We start from the raw sequence: 18,066 nt of genomic DNA, 5'->3' as shown, positions 1-18,066 counted from the left end.
ATGTTTTAAAAGTGCATAACTCATGTAAGTATTCTTACTACAAATTGATACAAATAAATATCTTTCTTTACCAATGCAAATTAGTAATATGCAATAGATATGCTCTGACATGAATGGTACATAAAAGTATATATTTCTATTTATTATGCTGTAGATATATTATAATTTCACATTTCCCATAGGTTTGCTTTACTGAAATGTTTTTTAAGATTTGCTCATCTCTATAATTTACTCAAAAATATTTAATTGCATGCTAACTATCCTGCATGAAAGTGTAGGTTCTCTAAGTTGCAAAAATGCATCAACCATAAAATCTCTGTCGCCATGGTAAAACAGGCTGACATATGAAATAATCAGTGAAAAAGGTGCTAAATAGATGATGGTTGAAAAGGATGCTTCCCTGCACCTTCTCGAGTCTCCTAATTCTGAAATATTAATATAGTACATAATTTTCTTTATGGTCATAAATATAGAACAACAATGCCATATTCAGATGCAGTTGTGGAGCTCTTACTAGGCTTGCTAGCAAGTTAAGCACCTTGGTTTCCAGCACTAGATTCTTAAAATGCAGAATTTTAGCTTATACTTCTGTTAATTGCTCTATGTAATCTATCTTTGAGGTGTTCCCAAATGGTCAAAAACACAAGCATTAATTATGCTAGTGCCAAGGCAGTATATATAATAAAACACTAGTTGTGCCTGTGATGTACTCAATCATGTGCCAGGCACTAGGAGTTCTGGGAAAAGCTGATCCTTTAAAAAGGCTCATATTTTAGTCAGGAATACCTACACTTTAATATTTAAATATAATGTGCACTGTAAAGGCATGTATTAAGTTTTATCAAAGTACAGAAAGGAAACAGTTAATTCTACCTGAGAATGAGTAAACCACACATGGTATTGAGGAATGAATGCAGACAGAATGAGGACATCCTGAGCAGAGGAAAATACGATAGTATGTTAAAAATATGAAGTCAGTGAGCTCAGAGCATGAGAGAAGCACAATGAAAGCTATCTCAGGGACTTTAGTTGGAGAAATTTAAGCATGGTATGTTGGGACAGGATTAAATCAAAACTATTAAGATCAATCGGGAGCAACCATAATATATAAAGAAAAGGGATAAGGAATTTGTATCATCATGGATAAAACCAGCAGTTATGGAAGAAAATCAATTCCCTTAGGAAAAGTTTTTCTACATCTAGAAGACTACTTCATATCTTACTGTGGATTTCTCCAGAAGCCGACCTTCAGGAAAAAGTTCCAAAACGTGTCATTTATTTAGTAGGTAATACCAGGGAGCACCAGTAAGAAGGTGGGGAAGTGGTATCAAAGAGAAGAGAAGACAGCCAATAAAGGGCTTTTTAAAATTAAGCAAGTTAACACTGTGAGTAACTAAAACTTAATGAATTCTGAAAGACAGTGTAGAACACAAGCCTCAGAATTATTTCACCCATGCAAGAAGGGAGTTTGGGTTTTCTATATACCAGTTCCCTTCAGACATGTCAGGCTGCTCAGAACAGGGTGGAACATTAGTTCTATAACACTTATAGCTTTATGCACAGGTGGATAGATGAGCAAAAGAGATTCAGATAGCCAAAGAAAGCCATAAGACAGGAATGCAGGTGTAGGTAGTTTCAAGTGAAGCAGGTATCCAATGAAGTAGTAAAGGCAAGGAAAGAAGGCCAAGGTTATGTTTTACCCTCAAAAAATCTAATCTTTATCATAAATCTCACTAAACTTTTTTTCTACTTGTATGTCTGATGTGTCATCTTTAAAGATACAGTTATTAAATATTCTAATACTGATTCTTTTTTTTTCTTGTGGCAGACTAACCAACAGTTTCTGAAAACAGTAACTGAACAAAGTGTGATAATCGAACAACTCCGAAAAAAACTTAGGTATTTTCAAAAATGAGTTTCATTATTTCATTGTTAATTATTTTTCTTCAGGGGAGCTGATGATGCTATAATTTTCCCCATGGGTGTTTTTTTGCCTTCCTTTTGTTAAGCTTCTGCCAATATCTTCTTGTGTATATGATCTGTTAGGATGGGAAGAAACTGAAATCAAGATTATTAGGAGATAACTGTGATATACAGTCAGACCTTTAAATACACAGATGTTCAAGTCCTTTATATAAAATGACAAAGTATTTGTATATAGCCTATGCACATCTTCCCATATATTTTAAATAATCTGATAACTTATAATACCGAGTATAATGTAAATGCAAATAGATTATATACTGTATTGTTTTAAAATTTTTATTTTTTATTGTTTTAAAAAATATTTTCAATCTGCAATTGGTTGAATCCACGAATGGGGAACCCACAAATCATCTGAGCATTTTTTCATATACCTATTGTCCATTTATTTGTATGTCTTCTTTTGCAAAATGACTATTCAGGTATTTTGCCCATTATTTGTTCTTTTTCTTCCTCTCGAGTTGTTTTAGCTCCTTATATATTCCAATTCTGGTTATTAATCCCTTGTCCAGTGGGTAGTTTACAAATATTTTCTTCCATTCTGTGGGTTTTTTCATTTACTTATTGTTTCCTTTGCTGTCCAGAAGCTTTTTAGCTTGATACGATCCCATATGTACATTTTTGCTTTGGTTGCCTGTACTTTTGAAGTCCTCCTCAAGAAATCTTTACCCAGATGAATGTCTGGAGTGTTTCCCCAACATTTTCTTCTAGTAGTTTCATAGTTTCAGGTCTTAGATTTAGTCTTTGATACAGTTTGATTTGATTTTGGTATATGGCAAGAGATAGGGGTTGAAAATGCGTTGACTATAAATGCATTGATTTATTTCTGGGTTCTCTGTTCAGTTCATCTGTGTCTGTTTTTATGCCAGTACCATTCTGTTTTGGTTACTATACATTTGTAGTATAATTTGAAGTCAGTTAATGTGATGCCTCTAGCTTTGTTCTCTTTGCTCAGGATTGCTTTGGCTATTCTGTGTCTTGTTTGGTTCCCTTTAAATTTTAGGATTTTTTTTCTATTTCTGTAAAGAATGTCATTGGTATTTTGATTGCATTTAATCTATAGATTTGATTGCTTTGGGTACTATGGATATTTTAACAATGTTGATTCTTCTGATTCATGAACATGGAATATCTTTCCATTGTTTTGTGTCATCTTCAATTTCTTTCATCAGAGTTTTATAGTTTTCTTTTAGAGTTATTTTACTTCTTTGGTTTTTTGTTCCTGAGTATTTTGTTTTATTTGTAGCTATTGTAAATGGGATTACTTTCTTGTTTTTTTTTTTCAGACTGTTCAGTTGGCATATGGAAATAATACTGATTTTTGTTCATTGATCTTGTATGTGGCAACTTAATTTATCCAATCTAATAGTTTTGTTGGTTGAATCTTTAGGTTTTTCTAAATATAAGATCATGTCATCTGCAAACAAGGATAATTTGACTTCTTCCTTTCCAATTTGGGTGCCCTTCATTTCTTTCCCTTGTCTGACTGTTTTGGCTAGGACTCCTCATACTGTGTTGAATAACAGTGGTGAAAGTAGGTATCCTTGTCTTGTTCCAGATATTAGCAGAAAGGCTTTCACTTTTTCCCCATTCAGTATGATATTACCCGTGGGTTTGTCATACATGACTTTTACTTTGTTGAGATATGTTTCTCCTATACCCAGGTTTTCTTTAGAGTTTTTATCACAAAGGGATGTTGAATTTTATCAAATACTTTTTCAGCATCAATTGAAATTATCATATGGTTTTTGTCTTTTGTTGATACATCACATTTATTGATTTTCACATGTTGAACCATCCATGCATCCCTGGGATGAATCCCACTTGATCATGAAGAATGATCTCTTTAATGTGTTGTTGAATTGAGTTTCCTAATATTTTGTTGAGGATTTTTGCATCTGTGTTCATCAGAGATGTTGGCCTATAGCTTTCCTTATTTTGTTGTGTCTTTGTCTGGTTTTGGTATCAGGGTGATACTGACTTCATAGAATAAGTTTGGAAGTATTCCTTTCACAATTTTTTGGAATAGTTAGAGTAGGATTGGTATTATTTCTTCTTTAAATGTTCAACAGAATCCAGCAATGAAGACATCAAGTCCTAGTCTTTTCTTTGATGGGAGATTTTTTATTGCCACTTCTATCTCCTTGTTTGTTATTGATCTATTCAAGTTTTGTATTTCTTCATGGTTAAATCTTGGAAGGTTGGATGTTTCTAGGAATTTATTCATTTCTTCTAGATTTTCTAATTTATTGGCATATAGTTGCTCATAATAGTTTCTTATGATATTTTGAATTTTTGTGGTTTCAGTTGTAATATCTCCTTCATCTCATTTTATTTACCTGAGTCTTCTGTATTTTTAGATTGGCTAAAGGTTTATTGATTTTGTTTGTCTTAAAAAAACAACTTTTTTTCATTTATCTTTTGTATTTTTTAGTCTGAATTTTATTTATTTCTGCTCTGCTCTTTATTATTTCTTATACTAATGTTGACTTTGGTTTTCTCTTGCTTTTCCAGTTCTTTAAGATATATCCTTAGGTTGTTTATTTGAAGTTTTTCTACTTTTTGATGGAGGTATCTATTGCTATAAACTTCACTTTTAGTACTGCTTTTGCTGTATCTATAGGTTGTGATACATTGTGTTTCTATTTTTATTTGTCTCAACAAATTTTTAAATTTCCTTCTAAATTGGTTAATTGACCCAATGGTCATATAGGAGCATGTTGTTTAATTTCCTTGTTTGTGTGGTTTTCAAGTTCCTCTTGTTACTGAATTTTAGTTTTATTCCTTTGTAGTCAGAAAAGATACTTCATATGATTTCAGCTTGTTTGAATTTTGGGGACTTGTTTTATGGCCTAATATATGTTCTGTCCTTGAGACTGTTTAATATACTGAGAAGAAAAACATATATTTTTCACCTGTTGGATGAAATATTCTGTAAATGTTTATTAGGTCAATGTAGTCTATAGTACAAATTTAATCTGATGTTTCTTTGTTGGTATTCTATGTAGATTATCTGTCCAGTTCTGAAAGAGGGGTGTTGAAGTTCTCAGCTGTTATTTTACTGGTGTCTAACTTTATCTTTAGTTCTAATATTTGCTTTATATTATCTGGATGTTCCAGCATTGAGTACATATATATCTACAATTCTTATATCCTCTTGTGGGATTGACCCCTTTATCATTATATAATAACATTTTTGACTCTCTTTACAATTTTTGTCTTGAAATCTATTTTATCTGGTGTAAGTATAGCTACTCTTGCTCTTTTGGGGTTTCTGTTTGCATGGACTGTCTTTTTCCATTCCTGTATTTTCAGTCTTTGGGTGTCTTTATAGATGAAATGAGTTTCTTGTAGGCAGCATATGATTAGGTCTTATTTTTTATCCATTCAGCTACTCTTTTTTTTATTGGAGAATTTAGTCCAGTTACATTTAATGTTATTAGTAATAGGTAAGGACTCACTACTGCCATTTTGTTACTTTTTTTCTGGGGTTGTATTGTTGGTCCTCTCTTCCTTCCTTTCTGTCTTCCTTTGTGTAAAAGTGACTTTCTCTTGTAGTATATTTTAATTTCTTGGCTTTTCAGGTTTTTTTGTATCTATTATAGGTTTTTGTTTTTGTGGTTACCACGAGGCTTGCAAATACTATGACCAATTGTTTTAAACTGATGACAACTTAACTCTGATTATAAAGAAAAATAAGCAAAGAGAATTTAAAACTCCAACTTTAACTTCATCTCCCCTGCTTTTTGATTTGTTGTCTCTATTTACATATATTTTATATTGTCTATCTCTTCAAAAGTTGCAGTATTTATAATTTTTGGTAAGTCTGTCTTCTAGTCTTCTGATGAAAGGTATTAGTGGTTTATACACCACCATTACAATTAAAGGAGTCTAACCAGAGTTAGAATATTCTGTATTTGTCTGTGTACTTACTATTGCCAGTGAGTTTTATATCTTCAGATGATTTCTTGTTACTAATAAACATCCTTTTCTTTTGAATTGAAGAACTCCCTTTAACATTTCTTGTAAGACAGGTTCGGTGTTGACAAAATCCATAAGCTTTTTTTTTTTCTGTGAAAGTTTTCATTTCTCCTCTATGTTTGAAAGACAATTTTGCTTTTACATATTATTTGCTTCTCTTCTCTTGCTGCTTTTAAGATCCTTTATCCTTGACCTTTGAGACTTTGATTATTGTATGTCCTGAAGTAGTCTTATTTGTCTTGAATCTGCTGGGTGTTCTTTGACCTTCTTGTACCTGGATAGTCATATCTTTCTGTGGGTTTGGAAAGTTCTCTGTTATTATGTCTTTGAATAAACTTTCTACTCTCATCTCTCTTAGTACATCCTCTTTGAGACCAGTAACTCTTAGATTTGCCCCTTTAAGACTGTTTTAAAGATCTTGTAGGCATGTTTCATTCTTTTTTTTCACCTCTGAGTGTGTATTTTCATATAGCCTTTCTCCAAGCTCATGGATTCTTCTGATTGATCAGTTCTGCTTTTGAGAGAGTGATGCATTTGTCAGTTTTTCAATGGGATTTTTCAACTCCAGAATTTCTACATGACTTTTAAAAAATTATTTCAGTCTTTGTCAAATTTCTGATGGGATTCTGAATTCCTTCTGTTGTCTTGAAATTTGTTGAGCTTCCCCAAAACAGCAATTAATACTTTGAATTCCTTGTGTGAAATGTCACATATCTCCGTCACTCTAGGATTGGTCACACTGGTGCCTTATTTAGTTCATCTGATAAGTCATGTTTTTCTGGATGTTCTTTGTGCTTGTGGATGCTCATCGGTATCTGAGCAATGAAGAGTTAGGTATTATAATTTTTGCAGTCTTGGCTTGTTTGTATTCTTCCTTCTAGAGTGGGCTTTCCACGAATCCAAAAGAGATTGAGTGTTTTGGCCTAAGCCTGCAATTATTGCAGCCATTTCAGAACATTGCAGCCATTTCAGAACATTGCAGAAGCCATTTCAGAACCATTCCTAGGCTTAGATTCCTAAGCCTAGGAATGCTGCAGCTCTTAGATCCTCCTACATACACAGACTTGCTAGACTTCGGTAAGATGAGGGATAATTCCCTGGGTAACCAGGCAAAGTCTCTTACTCCTTCCCCAGTCAGAAGGAGTCTCTCTGTGCACTGTGCTGTCTGGAGTTGGGGAGAGGTGATGTGCCCACTCTCATGGCTACCACAGCTAGCACTACACAGAGTCACACCTGAATCCCTTCAGACCAGTACAATACTGGGGCTAACCCAAGGCCTGCAGCCACCACTACCTGATGTTTATTCAAGGCCCAGGACCACTTCAGTTAGCAGGGGGTGAATTCTGCTAGGATGGGGTCCATCCCATCAGAGGAGTGGATTCTCTTCTAGCACAGAGTGAGTCTAGAAACGCATCCAGGTGCAAAAATCTAGAATCTGGGACTTCAGAAATCTGCTTGGTGCTTTTACTGTGGCTGAGCTCGTCCTCAAGTTGCAAGACACAGTCCTCTATACTCTTTCTTCCCCTTTCCCTGAGCAGAAAGAGTCTCTTTGGAGCAGTACTGCCTGGAGTTTGGGAAGGGATGACACAGGCAATCCTTTGGCTGCCACTGCTGGTCACACTGTATTGTACCCTAAGTGCACTGCCTCTGAGACCAGTGCAGCACCAGGGCTTGCCTTAGGACTGCAGTCCTTGTGGCCTGACTGCCACTTAAATTTATTCCAGGCCCAGGCTACTTTAGTCAGTGATGGTGAAGGCAGCAAAGACTTGGTTTTCTCCCACTGGGACGGTGAATTCTTCTCTGGCCTGGAGCTGGTCTAAATGCTCCCTCCATGGGTTCTGGTGGAATTCTAGCCTATGTTGTGTTCCACTGTGACAGGGCAGCACTGAATTCTAATGCAAAGTTCAACACTTACTTCACTCTCCCTCCCCCAGCACACAAATTATCTGTCCACTCTGCACTGCCTGGGGCTGGGGGCAGTTTGTATAGGTAATGAAAAACTGTCTTTCCTACACGCATCGGTACCTCTTTCCTTGATATTATGTTCAAACCAGGTATTGTGATCACTCACATGATTTTTTGGTTCTTATGAAGGTGCTTTTTTATGTGGGTGGTCATTCAATTTGTTATTTTTGCAGGGGAATGGTTGTTGGAGAGTTCTACTCAGCCATCTTGCTCTGCTTCCTCTCCTTAGAGAAATATTTCTTAATCGAGATTTAGGCTGGGCACAGTGGCTTATGCCTGTAATCCCAGCACTTTGGGAGGCTGAGGCGGACAGATCACCTAAGGTCAGGAGTTCGAGACCAGCCTGGCCAACATGGTGAAACCCCATCTCTACAAAAATTAAAATTAGCCTGTCATGAAAAAAACAAAAGATTTAAATACAAGCCAAAAAGGAAAAGATTTCTTTACTTGTATATGTTAAGATATTAGGCTTCTGTTACAAAAACAATATAAGTCAAATGAAAAGACAACTCATTGTCAATGAGAAGACATTTACAATGCGTGTATTGTAACTGACAACAGATTAGTGTTAAGGACACATTAACTGATTAAGTATCAATGAGAATAATTAGCTCATCGAAAATTAGGCAAACAATATGAATAAGCATTTCAAAAGTTACAGCAATCAGGAAAATGCAAGTAAAAACATGATACTACTTCACACTCAGCAATCAATGTAAAAATGTGGAGTGTAATAAAGAGGCCAAAAAATTACAGTGTGATACAGTTTAAATCTTTTAAACAATAGTGTGTATTGATCATCGATATATGTATATGGATATATCAATATATATTCATAATATATAGTAAAAATTATATATCTGTTACATATATATGTAGTGTATGTGTGTGTGTATTACAAGAGAATAAAGTTCCATTCCCAGAAATGATATATCCTTACTTCAAGTTAATGATTGTCTCTGTGGAATGAGGCTATTTGTGGAAGTAGAGAATTGAAGGCAACCTAGGTATTTGTCACTAAGGGAATGAACAGTAAAATGTGATAATTACATCCTGTGGAAGGAATACTGTGCATCATTTAGAAACACATATTTACATGTAAAGATGTAGTTAGAGCAACATGAGTAGAACTAGAAAACAATGTTTATATTTAAAAAGTAAAATATATGGATCTATAGCATAAAACATATGCTTGTAATAACAATATATATTTTACCAGTAAATGTGTATATCTGAGGATATATCACATTTTAGTATGAACTTATGAAATGGAGGAGAATGAGAAAGGGATTGGGAATGAGCAAAAAACAAAAATAAACAAATGAGAATATCTTTTACAGCTGATAATGATAATAGGTCATGGAATGAATAGTGTAAAAATTCAACTTTACATTCAAGGTTAAGAAAAGAGTGGGAGGAAAAAAGGATATAAGATTTTTGGCATATGTAGGATAATTTAGAAGGTAGAGATCCTGGAAGGATGAGTAAGGAAACTGGTTCATAAAGACCTGCAATCATATTAGAGTAATGGAAATAGAGAATAAAAATGCATATTAAAAAATCTATATAGGAAAAATGGGCAGAACTTCGTAATATTGAGCTAAAGGACAGGGGAAGAATCATGAAATTTTATTGCTAGAAGGTATCTTAATGTTCATCTAGTTTGACTTCCTAATTTTATAGAAAACTCAAAGTGAACCAAAGGCTTAGAAACTATTTGTCTTGTCCAGAGTTGCACAACAAATTCATGGAAAAGCCAAATTAGAACTCAAATCTTGTAACTGCTAATCTAGTGAGCTTCTAAGCCTGGCTCTCTGACAGTATTCACAGCAGTGAGGAAGTCAAGTAGCAGAGTTGATTGCAGGGGGAAAGTATGATGAGTAGATACTTTGATTTTTGACATCTGCCTGGAAGATTCATTTAGTGTGGACAGTAGGGCCTAAGGATTATAAATTGAGTTTAGAGATTGATAAAACTAGTTGCAGTTTTCCAAAGCCTAAAACGTCTTAAGTGTTTAATTGTCCATGAACAACTTTGCCATAATATTTACTGACAGTATTCCATAGCTTAACATTAAGCAGTTCAGAGTTGTATACATAAAACTATACTTGCTTTTCCTGCCACAGATTTGAAGGAACATAAGGATAAACAGATGCTTCTTTTACGGAAGAGAGTGTTGCTTTCAAGTATGACAGATTCTGAATGATGGGCATATTGACATTACCAGAATTTAGGTTTTGAAATGCTCTATATAGCCATGCCAAGAATAACTAAATTAGAAACTCCTTAAGTACTAGAGTTGTTTAAGTTTGTACTTATACTGAAACATATTAGTTTCATTTGTTGTCTGATAGTGTGGTGCAAAAAAGTTAAAATCATGTGAACTTATAATTAAAGCTTTAATCATATTTCATTTTGAGAGTTTTTGGTGATACCTTGTCATAGTAGATAAAACTTTTCAGCCTATTTTCTTAAGAACCTTCATTCACCTGATCCTCCTCAAACCTCCAGTTATACAGAAAAATAGTCATATTGCTGTTTCCCGCAGAAGAACTTTTGGTAACTTCCTTTTTGCCTTAGATCATTCTGTTTCTCAGAAAATTTATAATTTTCTAAACCTAGCTAAAACTTGCCTTCTCCAGAAAGACTTCTCTCATTCATTCTACCAGATTTTTACTTTTTTATTCTTGTGAACCTACTCAGTATTTATTCATTTAAACTGAGATTTATACTGTTTTTCCAGAGGTGCTTTTTTGTCTTATATATTTATTTATAATATATATCCAACTGAGTTATGATGATAATTATTTTCCAACTCTCATGTGCTCAGATTTTATGCCTGCCTTGTAAAGTCTTCGAAGGGAAAGATTGTCATTTATTATATCTTTCTAGGAATAACCAATGTTATCTTTTAAAAGGATGTACTATAAAGACTAAGTAGTGGCCGGGCGCGGTGGCTCACGCCTGTAATCCCAGCACTTTGGGAGGCTGAGGTGGGCGGATCACCTGAGGTCGGGAGTTTGAGACCAGCCTGACCAACATGGAGAAACCCCGTCTCTACTAAAAATACAAAATTAGCCGGACGTGGTGGCATATGCCTATAATCCCAGCTACTAGGGAAGCTGAGGCAGGAGAATCACTTGAACCTGGGAGGCGGAGGTTGCGGTGAGCCGAGATCATGCCATTGCACTCCAGCCTGGGCAACAAGAGTGAAAATCCATCTCAAACAAACAAACAAAAAAGACTAAGTAAAGCATTTGCATGGGGTCCTTATTAACTTCTCATCAGAGTGGCATCATCAGAATATTTGTTAAAAATAATTTTAGCTGGCCAGGTGTGGTAGCTCACGCCTGTAATCTCAGCACTTTCGGAGGCCAAGGCGGGTGGATCACCTGAGGTCAGGAGTTTGAGACCAACCTGGCCAACATGGTGAAACCCCATCTCTTCTAAAAATACAAAAATTAGCCGGGCATGGTGATGGGAGCCTGTAATCCCAGCTACTCAGGAGACTGAGACAGGAGAATTGCTTGAACCCAGGAGGCAGAGGTTGCAGTGACCTGAGATTGTGCCATTGTACTCCAGCCTGGGCAACAGAGCAAGACTCCATCTCAAAATAATAATAATAACTTAGCCACTAAGGACTTATCTCATTAACAGACATAGATATTATATTCATGTAAGGAGCCTATAATTTGTCCAATCAATTTATTTTATATTCATTGAGAACTTAAACATGTACATCTGTGCTCTGAAGGTAGAAACAGTCTTTATAATAAGTTTATGTATAATGTGATAGCCTCAAAGTTGTTTTAATTTGACCCATTTCATCTCATGCACACTTTTGTAGCTTCGACAGTTTCTGTGAGGATGAGATCTCATTAAATTTTTCTAGCTCAGAGTTCTCCTGGTTATCTCTACCCACATGGCTCAGAGGCACCTGAAAAGCAGCAGGCTCCAAATTAAGCTTATCATTATCTCTCAGATCTTTTCTCCATATTTGTGAAATGCACCATCCAATTCCTGATTCAGAAAACTAGGAGACATCATAAATTCTTTTCTGTCCCAACTCTACCTTATAAATGTCTCTCTGATCTTCCACTTCATCACTTTCTCATCTGAGCTGCAGTAGTAACCTCTAAATTAGCTTACTGTACCCATCTTCCTTTCTCATACTGTTATCAAAATGATCTTTCTAAAATATGTCTGATCATGTCACTCTCCTTCAATGGCTACTAAATGCCTATAGGATATAATCCAAATTATTCAGCTTGACAGATTACTCAGCTTGAGTCTCCTGTAGTACCAAACATGCCTTCTTCCTGTGTGCCTCGACTGTAGACTGCACATACATCTGTCACAGCATTTTTTTCTTTTTTTTCTTTTTTTTTTTGTGGGAGAGCAGAGTTTTATTATTATTCAAATCAGTCTCCCCGAAAACTCAGGGATCAGAGTTTTTAAGGATAATTTGGCGGGTAGGGGGCCAGTGAGTCAGGAGTGCTGATTGGTTGGCTCGAGGATGAAATTGTAGGGACTCGAAGCTGTCCTCTTAATGCTGAGTCAGTTCCTGGGTAGGGGCCACAGAAACGGTTGGCAGGTCCAGGTGGGGCCATCCGGTTGTCAGAAATGCAAAAACCTGGAAAGACATCTTAAAAGGACAATTTTAGGTTCACACTAGTAATGTTATCTTCAAGAGTAATTGGGGAAGTTGCAAATCTTACGACCTCCAGACTAAATGGCTGGTAATATTTAGAATTCCAGCCCCTCTTATCCTAACTTGGTGGCTAGTGGCCTTTCATTCATTTTACAAGAACAGTCTAGCTTTTGGGAAGGGCTATTTAAACTATAAACTAAATTCCTTCCCAAGGCTAGTTCAGCCTATGCCCAGGAATGGACAAAGAGAGTTTGGAGGTTAGAAGCAAGATGCAGTTGGTTAGATATGATATCTTACCATGTCACAGCATTTTTAACACTTTATTAAGTGTTTACAAATCCATCTCTCTACACTAGTCTTTGAGCCCCTGGAAGGCGTGGATTATGATCTGGTGATGTTTATCTTGCCATCATCTAGCACAGTACTAGACATATGGCAGGTGCTCAAAAAAATACTTTTTGAGTGAGTGAGTCAGTTAATTAAATAATTAAATTACACTTTATTGGAGAGACAAGGCTAATTTATTCATGTGGATTTTCTATTTGTGTCCTTTGCTCTTTGACCTCTAAGGGCACAATTATTTTCTTGAACTGTCATTATTTTAAAAAATTATATTTTATCTCCTTCACCTATACAGAAATGTGTGACCACTTAGAAGTTTGATTTCCAAAACAATACACCTGGAAAAAAAATCATTTTAATATAATCAATAGAAGCTTTGCACAATGAATTAAAAAGATTTTTAGTGTTTCTCATTATAGATCCAGCATTTAAGCTGTATTGACTTTTAAATCTGTTTTTATTACCAGTAATCTCAAAGTTTGACTGGGTGCTAGAGCCTTAAATATTTTTTATGTTTAGTGCTCTCTCGACATTTAAATATGAAATAAAATCCAGGACATCTTTAAAATATGCTAGCAAAATTACTTATATGTAAGTGGTTTCATTGAAGAGCATTAGAGCTGATGTGATAGGAATGCAATTCTTAGTATTGCTCTATCATATTAAATCTGGAAAGGTAAATTATATAAATCACAGTTTGTATATGTTCATTGTGTTCATTTTTAATCTTTTTTACAAATGCATATTTTTTCTTTAAAAATGTGTGTGCTGATAATTTTTATATACTATATTATTTTTTAAAAGACATGTACTTTTGCCAGGTAATAGTTTTATTTTAGCTAACAGATTTTTCTCAGATGTTTCATGTTCTAATTTAAATAATATTGTGTCTTCTATTATAAAAATGCTATGGAAATCTGGAATTCATGGATCACTAGTTTTGATTCATAGTGTGTCTTGGAAACAATCCCATGTGAGAAATGGCCCTGAGCAGATGTGCTTAGTCATAGAATTGCCAGACAGTTCCTTATGTGTTGGTAGCTAGTTTTCTGAGCATGGAAAACAGGTTTTAAGATAAGAAATAGGGCTTTGCTGTCAGTTTTCTATTTCTTCACACTGTTTTACTTTAATGTTACTTAAAGGGATTACTGTCACCTTTATTCAATAATGTTTATATATCTTTTTCTCTCAATCTTTAAGAGACAGTAAGAAGATTATTAGACTTCTAGAACACACTGGTCAAGAGTGGAACCTTAGCCACAGTTAATTAGTATTAACATTTCTTGTTTGGGGGTCTGGCAAGAATAAAACAAATACATAGCATCATTGTTCAGAACTTTTGCCTCTAAGAGTAGATGACTGTTTTCTTTCAAAATATATTTTAATTGATGTTTATAACTTTCTTTTGCAGATACACTACATTTGTACACCTGTCTTTAAAAATGTGGTTCTGTGTGGTATGAAATTTAAAAAACATAGGCTTTGAAGTCAGCTCTAGTTTTTTATTGTGGCTCTGCCATTGTCTTAATCCATTGGGGCTGCTATAACAAAATGCCACATACTGAATAGCTCATAAACAACAGAAATGTATTTATTAGAGTCTGGAGGCCGTGAAGTTCAAAATTAAGAAAATGGCAGATGTGGGATTTGGTGAAGGGCTGTTTCCTGATTATACATGACACCTTCTCTCTTTGTCTTCACGAAGTAAAAGGGACAAACAAACCTCCCTTGGGCCTCTTTTATGAGGGCACTAATCCCATTTTCGAGGGCACTGCTATCATGACCTAATCACCTCCCAAAAGGCCCCACCTCGTAATATCATTACATTGAGAGTTATATGAAGGTTGTATTTATATGAGATTTCAACATATGAATTTTGCAGGGACACAGATACTCAGACTAAAACAGCCATTTACTGGTGATTGACTTGGGTAGGTTGTTTAACTGCATGGACTTCAGTTTCCTCATTGCTATAATGAAAATGAAATTACCTTCCTTGCAGTGTTGCAATATAATATAACTTACTGTCTTTGCCCACCTCCCTTCTACTTTAGTATCCAACCTCTGTAGGTAGGATATACAGTACTTACAAATTACCTGCTAATAGATTTGGGAGTTGTTATTAACATTGTAATAAATAGTGGATTATTTACCTCCCAGACCTGGGAAATCTGCCTTTTGTTGTTGCTGCTGTGATTTCTAGGACCAGAGTAACCATTTCTTTCTTTCTCCTCTTTCTATTATATTGTACCCCCATTTCTTGCCAACTGTACAATCCCAAATTCTTTCTATTCCCTCCTGTATGTTTCGGTTATATTCTTTTTGTTTTGAAATCTTAGTTTCTCTTTTGCATGGTTCTTTTAAGACTTCAGATGTATAGACCTCCCTGATGACTCCTCAGATACTTTCTTCTTCCTATTCTTTGATGTTGCTTGGAAGAATCTGTATTTATTATAGTCACTCTTTGGAATTTTCTTCAGTTTGGATTCAGCCCCCCTCCATCTATTCTTCTCCTCAAGAATTACTGGTACCTTTTATGACTTAAAAATGCCTCCCTCATTCTCCTTGGTTGTTGATTTTCCTTAACTGATGATTTTTTCTACCTTTCTTAAACATTTCTCTACCAAGACTTTTGTGTTTATGCCATGATTTCTTCTCTGACTTTTGTTGCTTGTTTTTGTTTTGTTTTTTGCTTCTTTTGCTTCCCCCATTTCCTTATCCTACCTATGAAAAGTATACATTTCTTAGATTTCTAACCATGTGACTCAGTTTTTCTCCTTCATAGATGATCATATCTACCCTACCCAATTTAAACTTTCAGCCCTAATGTTTTCCAAGTATACACCTCTGACCTTGATTGCTTTGTTGAGTTCCATAATTGAATTGCTAGGTCAGTGGTTTTCAAACTTTTTATTTTTTGACAGTAAACTCCTTTTTTAAAAAAAGAAATCTTATACATGGAACCTCAGAATTTAAACTTATAAAAGTAGAATGGCTATGATTGAAGGAGTAGAGGGTCTCTCTATCTTACTAGCTAATGCCATCATCAAACCTCAGAATTTTTGCTTGCTTGCTCTCCTTTGCTTCATCTCTACATCTGCTCGTGTTGGCTCTATGTACAGATGATCACAAATCTAGTCATCATCCATATCACCTCTACCCCACCATCTCTTGTTTGCAGTACCCTTTTCTCTGGTCTACCTGCTTTCACTCTTATTCCATTGCAATTCATTCTCCACACAATATATCACATCATTTACCTGCTTCAGACCCTCCAGTGGATTTTCATTGCAATTGGAACACATTCCAAAATTCCTAGTATATCCAGAAGGCCCTTATGTGATCTGACCTCTACCTTCCTCTCTGACTTTATCTTACACTTTTTTCTCTGTGATACGTTCCGTCTTAATTGTCATTTCTTTGTTTTTCTCATATTCTTTCATTTATTCTTAATTATCTTCACCTGTAATTCTCCTACCCTAAGTTTTCTTCAGTTTGCCTCATCATCCTTTAGGTCGTAGCTCAGATATTTCTACCATAGATGTGCCTGATGACCCGTGTCTTTCCTATTTCCCTGCATCATCTTTTTTGTAACATTGTCACTTTCTTTAATTACCTGATTTATTGAAATACTTGTTGCCTGTCTCCCTCCATTACAATATGAACTTTATGAGGCAGGGGCTTTGTCTTCCTTGTTTACCACTGCATCACCAGTGCTGATGACAGTGCTTCGTATGGTGCATGTAGGTGCTCAATAGACAGTACTTGGTATAGTACATGTAGGTGCTCAGTAAAATAACTCTAGGACTCCTGAAATAGAGATAAAACAAACAAAAAACTGATGAGCCACCAGCACTTAAGGCTCAACATGTCCAAATTATATTCACAGTGTCGGGCATGTTATAAGCATTCAATAAATATTTGTTCAAAGAATGAATGCATGGAATCCCTTAAATTCTGTTTGTAAAATCTACACCATCTCTCTCAGAATTGTTGTCATCACTCTGGTTTAGACTTTTCCTCCCTCTTGCTCATTTATTATAACATATTGGTTACAGAGAGAGACAGAACTATCATTCTAGTCTATTCTTTTTCACAAATGTCAGGTTTAAATTTCTAAAGTGCAGCTCTGAGCTCCGATACCATTATTGGTACAGTTTCCCATTTGCCTTTAAATTGATACAGATAACTTAACTGTCAATTAAGGTCATTGACATTGTAGTCCCCATGGCCTTTACAGTCTTATTTCTCATCTTCCCTAAATAAGCCCTACACTTACCTACCTTTATGCTTGTGCTTATCTTGTTTCTTCCTAAAGCTTTCTCTGTCTCTTCTTGTGAGATATATAATTCCTCTGCCAATTCTTGCTTTAAATACCTCTCACTTCAATATTCTCCCAGCTAAATGTAAATGTGCTGCATACTCAGAATCATAATGTTTTATTTTAATCTTTTGTGTTGCTTAACATATGCTTGCTTTGTGGCCCTCCTCAAGATTACTATAGCGCTATAATTACATTGAGCTGAAAGTTTAAATTGGGTAAGGTAGATATGATCATCTATGAAGGAGAAAAATCCTTTGTGTGTTTTGTACCACATTATTGCAGCACCTCAAACATTGCAGGCATGAAGTAAACATATTTTAAGCATGTCTGTTGCATAAGAGATTTGAATAGTCTGATCAATAATAGAGTATGAATTAATATTTTCTGCACCTTGTCAGTGTTACCCAAAGTTACATGACTCTAAGACTAGACTTGTAATCATCGTTTACAAAAGAGTAAATTGTTAATCCTGTAGGTATTTTGTAAAATTTAAGACAGTGAATATACATCAGAATCCCCTGTAGAGACTCTGAAAAACAGAGATGACCAAGTACTGCTTGCAGACGTCCTGAATGAGTAAGTCTCAGATTGAGCCTATCCATATATGATGTGAAAAAGCCTATGCATATTAGTTGCAAAAAGCTCACTTTCATACACACAAAGTATGGACACTACTACTAGTATCATAGAATATTGTATCTAGCATAGAAATTAGAATTTTGAATTACCTGAAACTATGTATAATTTTGAATTAACTTCAAGTGTGTATAAATAATATACAAATAACGTATTTTAAAACTGAAGAGCCACTGTTTTGGAA

At 35.2% G+C, this 18,066-nt stretch overlaps 1 protein-coding gene across 7 annotated transcripts in view; it reads left to right on the top strand.

Annotated features, from left to right (window-relative positions):
• SCLT1 (sodium channel and clathrin linker 1) overlaps positions 1–18,066 on the top strand; it is a 206,320-nt gene that overhangs the window by 96,957 nt on the left and 91,297 nt on the right. For 6 of the 7 annotated variants that reach the window (XM_003823112.5, XM_063603903.1, XM_055111830.2 and 3 more), the window contains one exon: positions 1,829–1,899. The exons of the other annotated variant lie outside the window; for it this stretch is intronic. In XM_003823112.5, coding sequence (XP_003823160.1) covers positions 1,829–1,899 — 71 coding nt within the window. The remainder of the gene's footprint in view (positions 1–1,828; positions 1,900–18,066) is intronic. 7 annotated transcript variants of the gene reach the window in all.

Source organism: Pan paniscus, chromosome 3 (assembly GCF_029289425.2).
Source record: "Pan paniscus chromosome 3, NHGRI_mPanPan1-v2.0_pri, whole genome shotgun sequence".
NCBI lineage: Eukaryota > Metazoa > Chordata > Mammalia > Primates > Hominidae > Pan > Pan paniscus.
The sequence above is the reverse complement of the archived record's forward strand: the minus strand, read 5'-3'. Positions and strand labels throughout refer to the sequence as shown.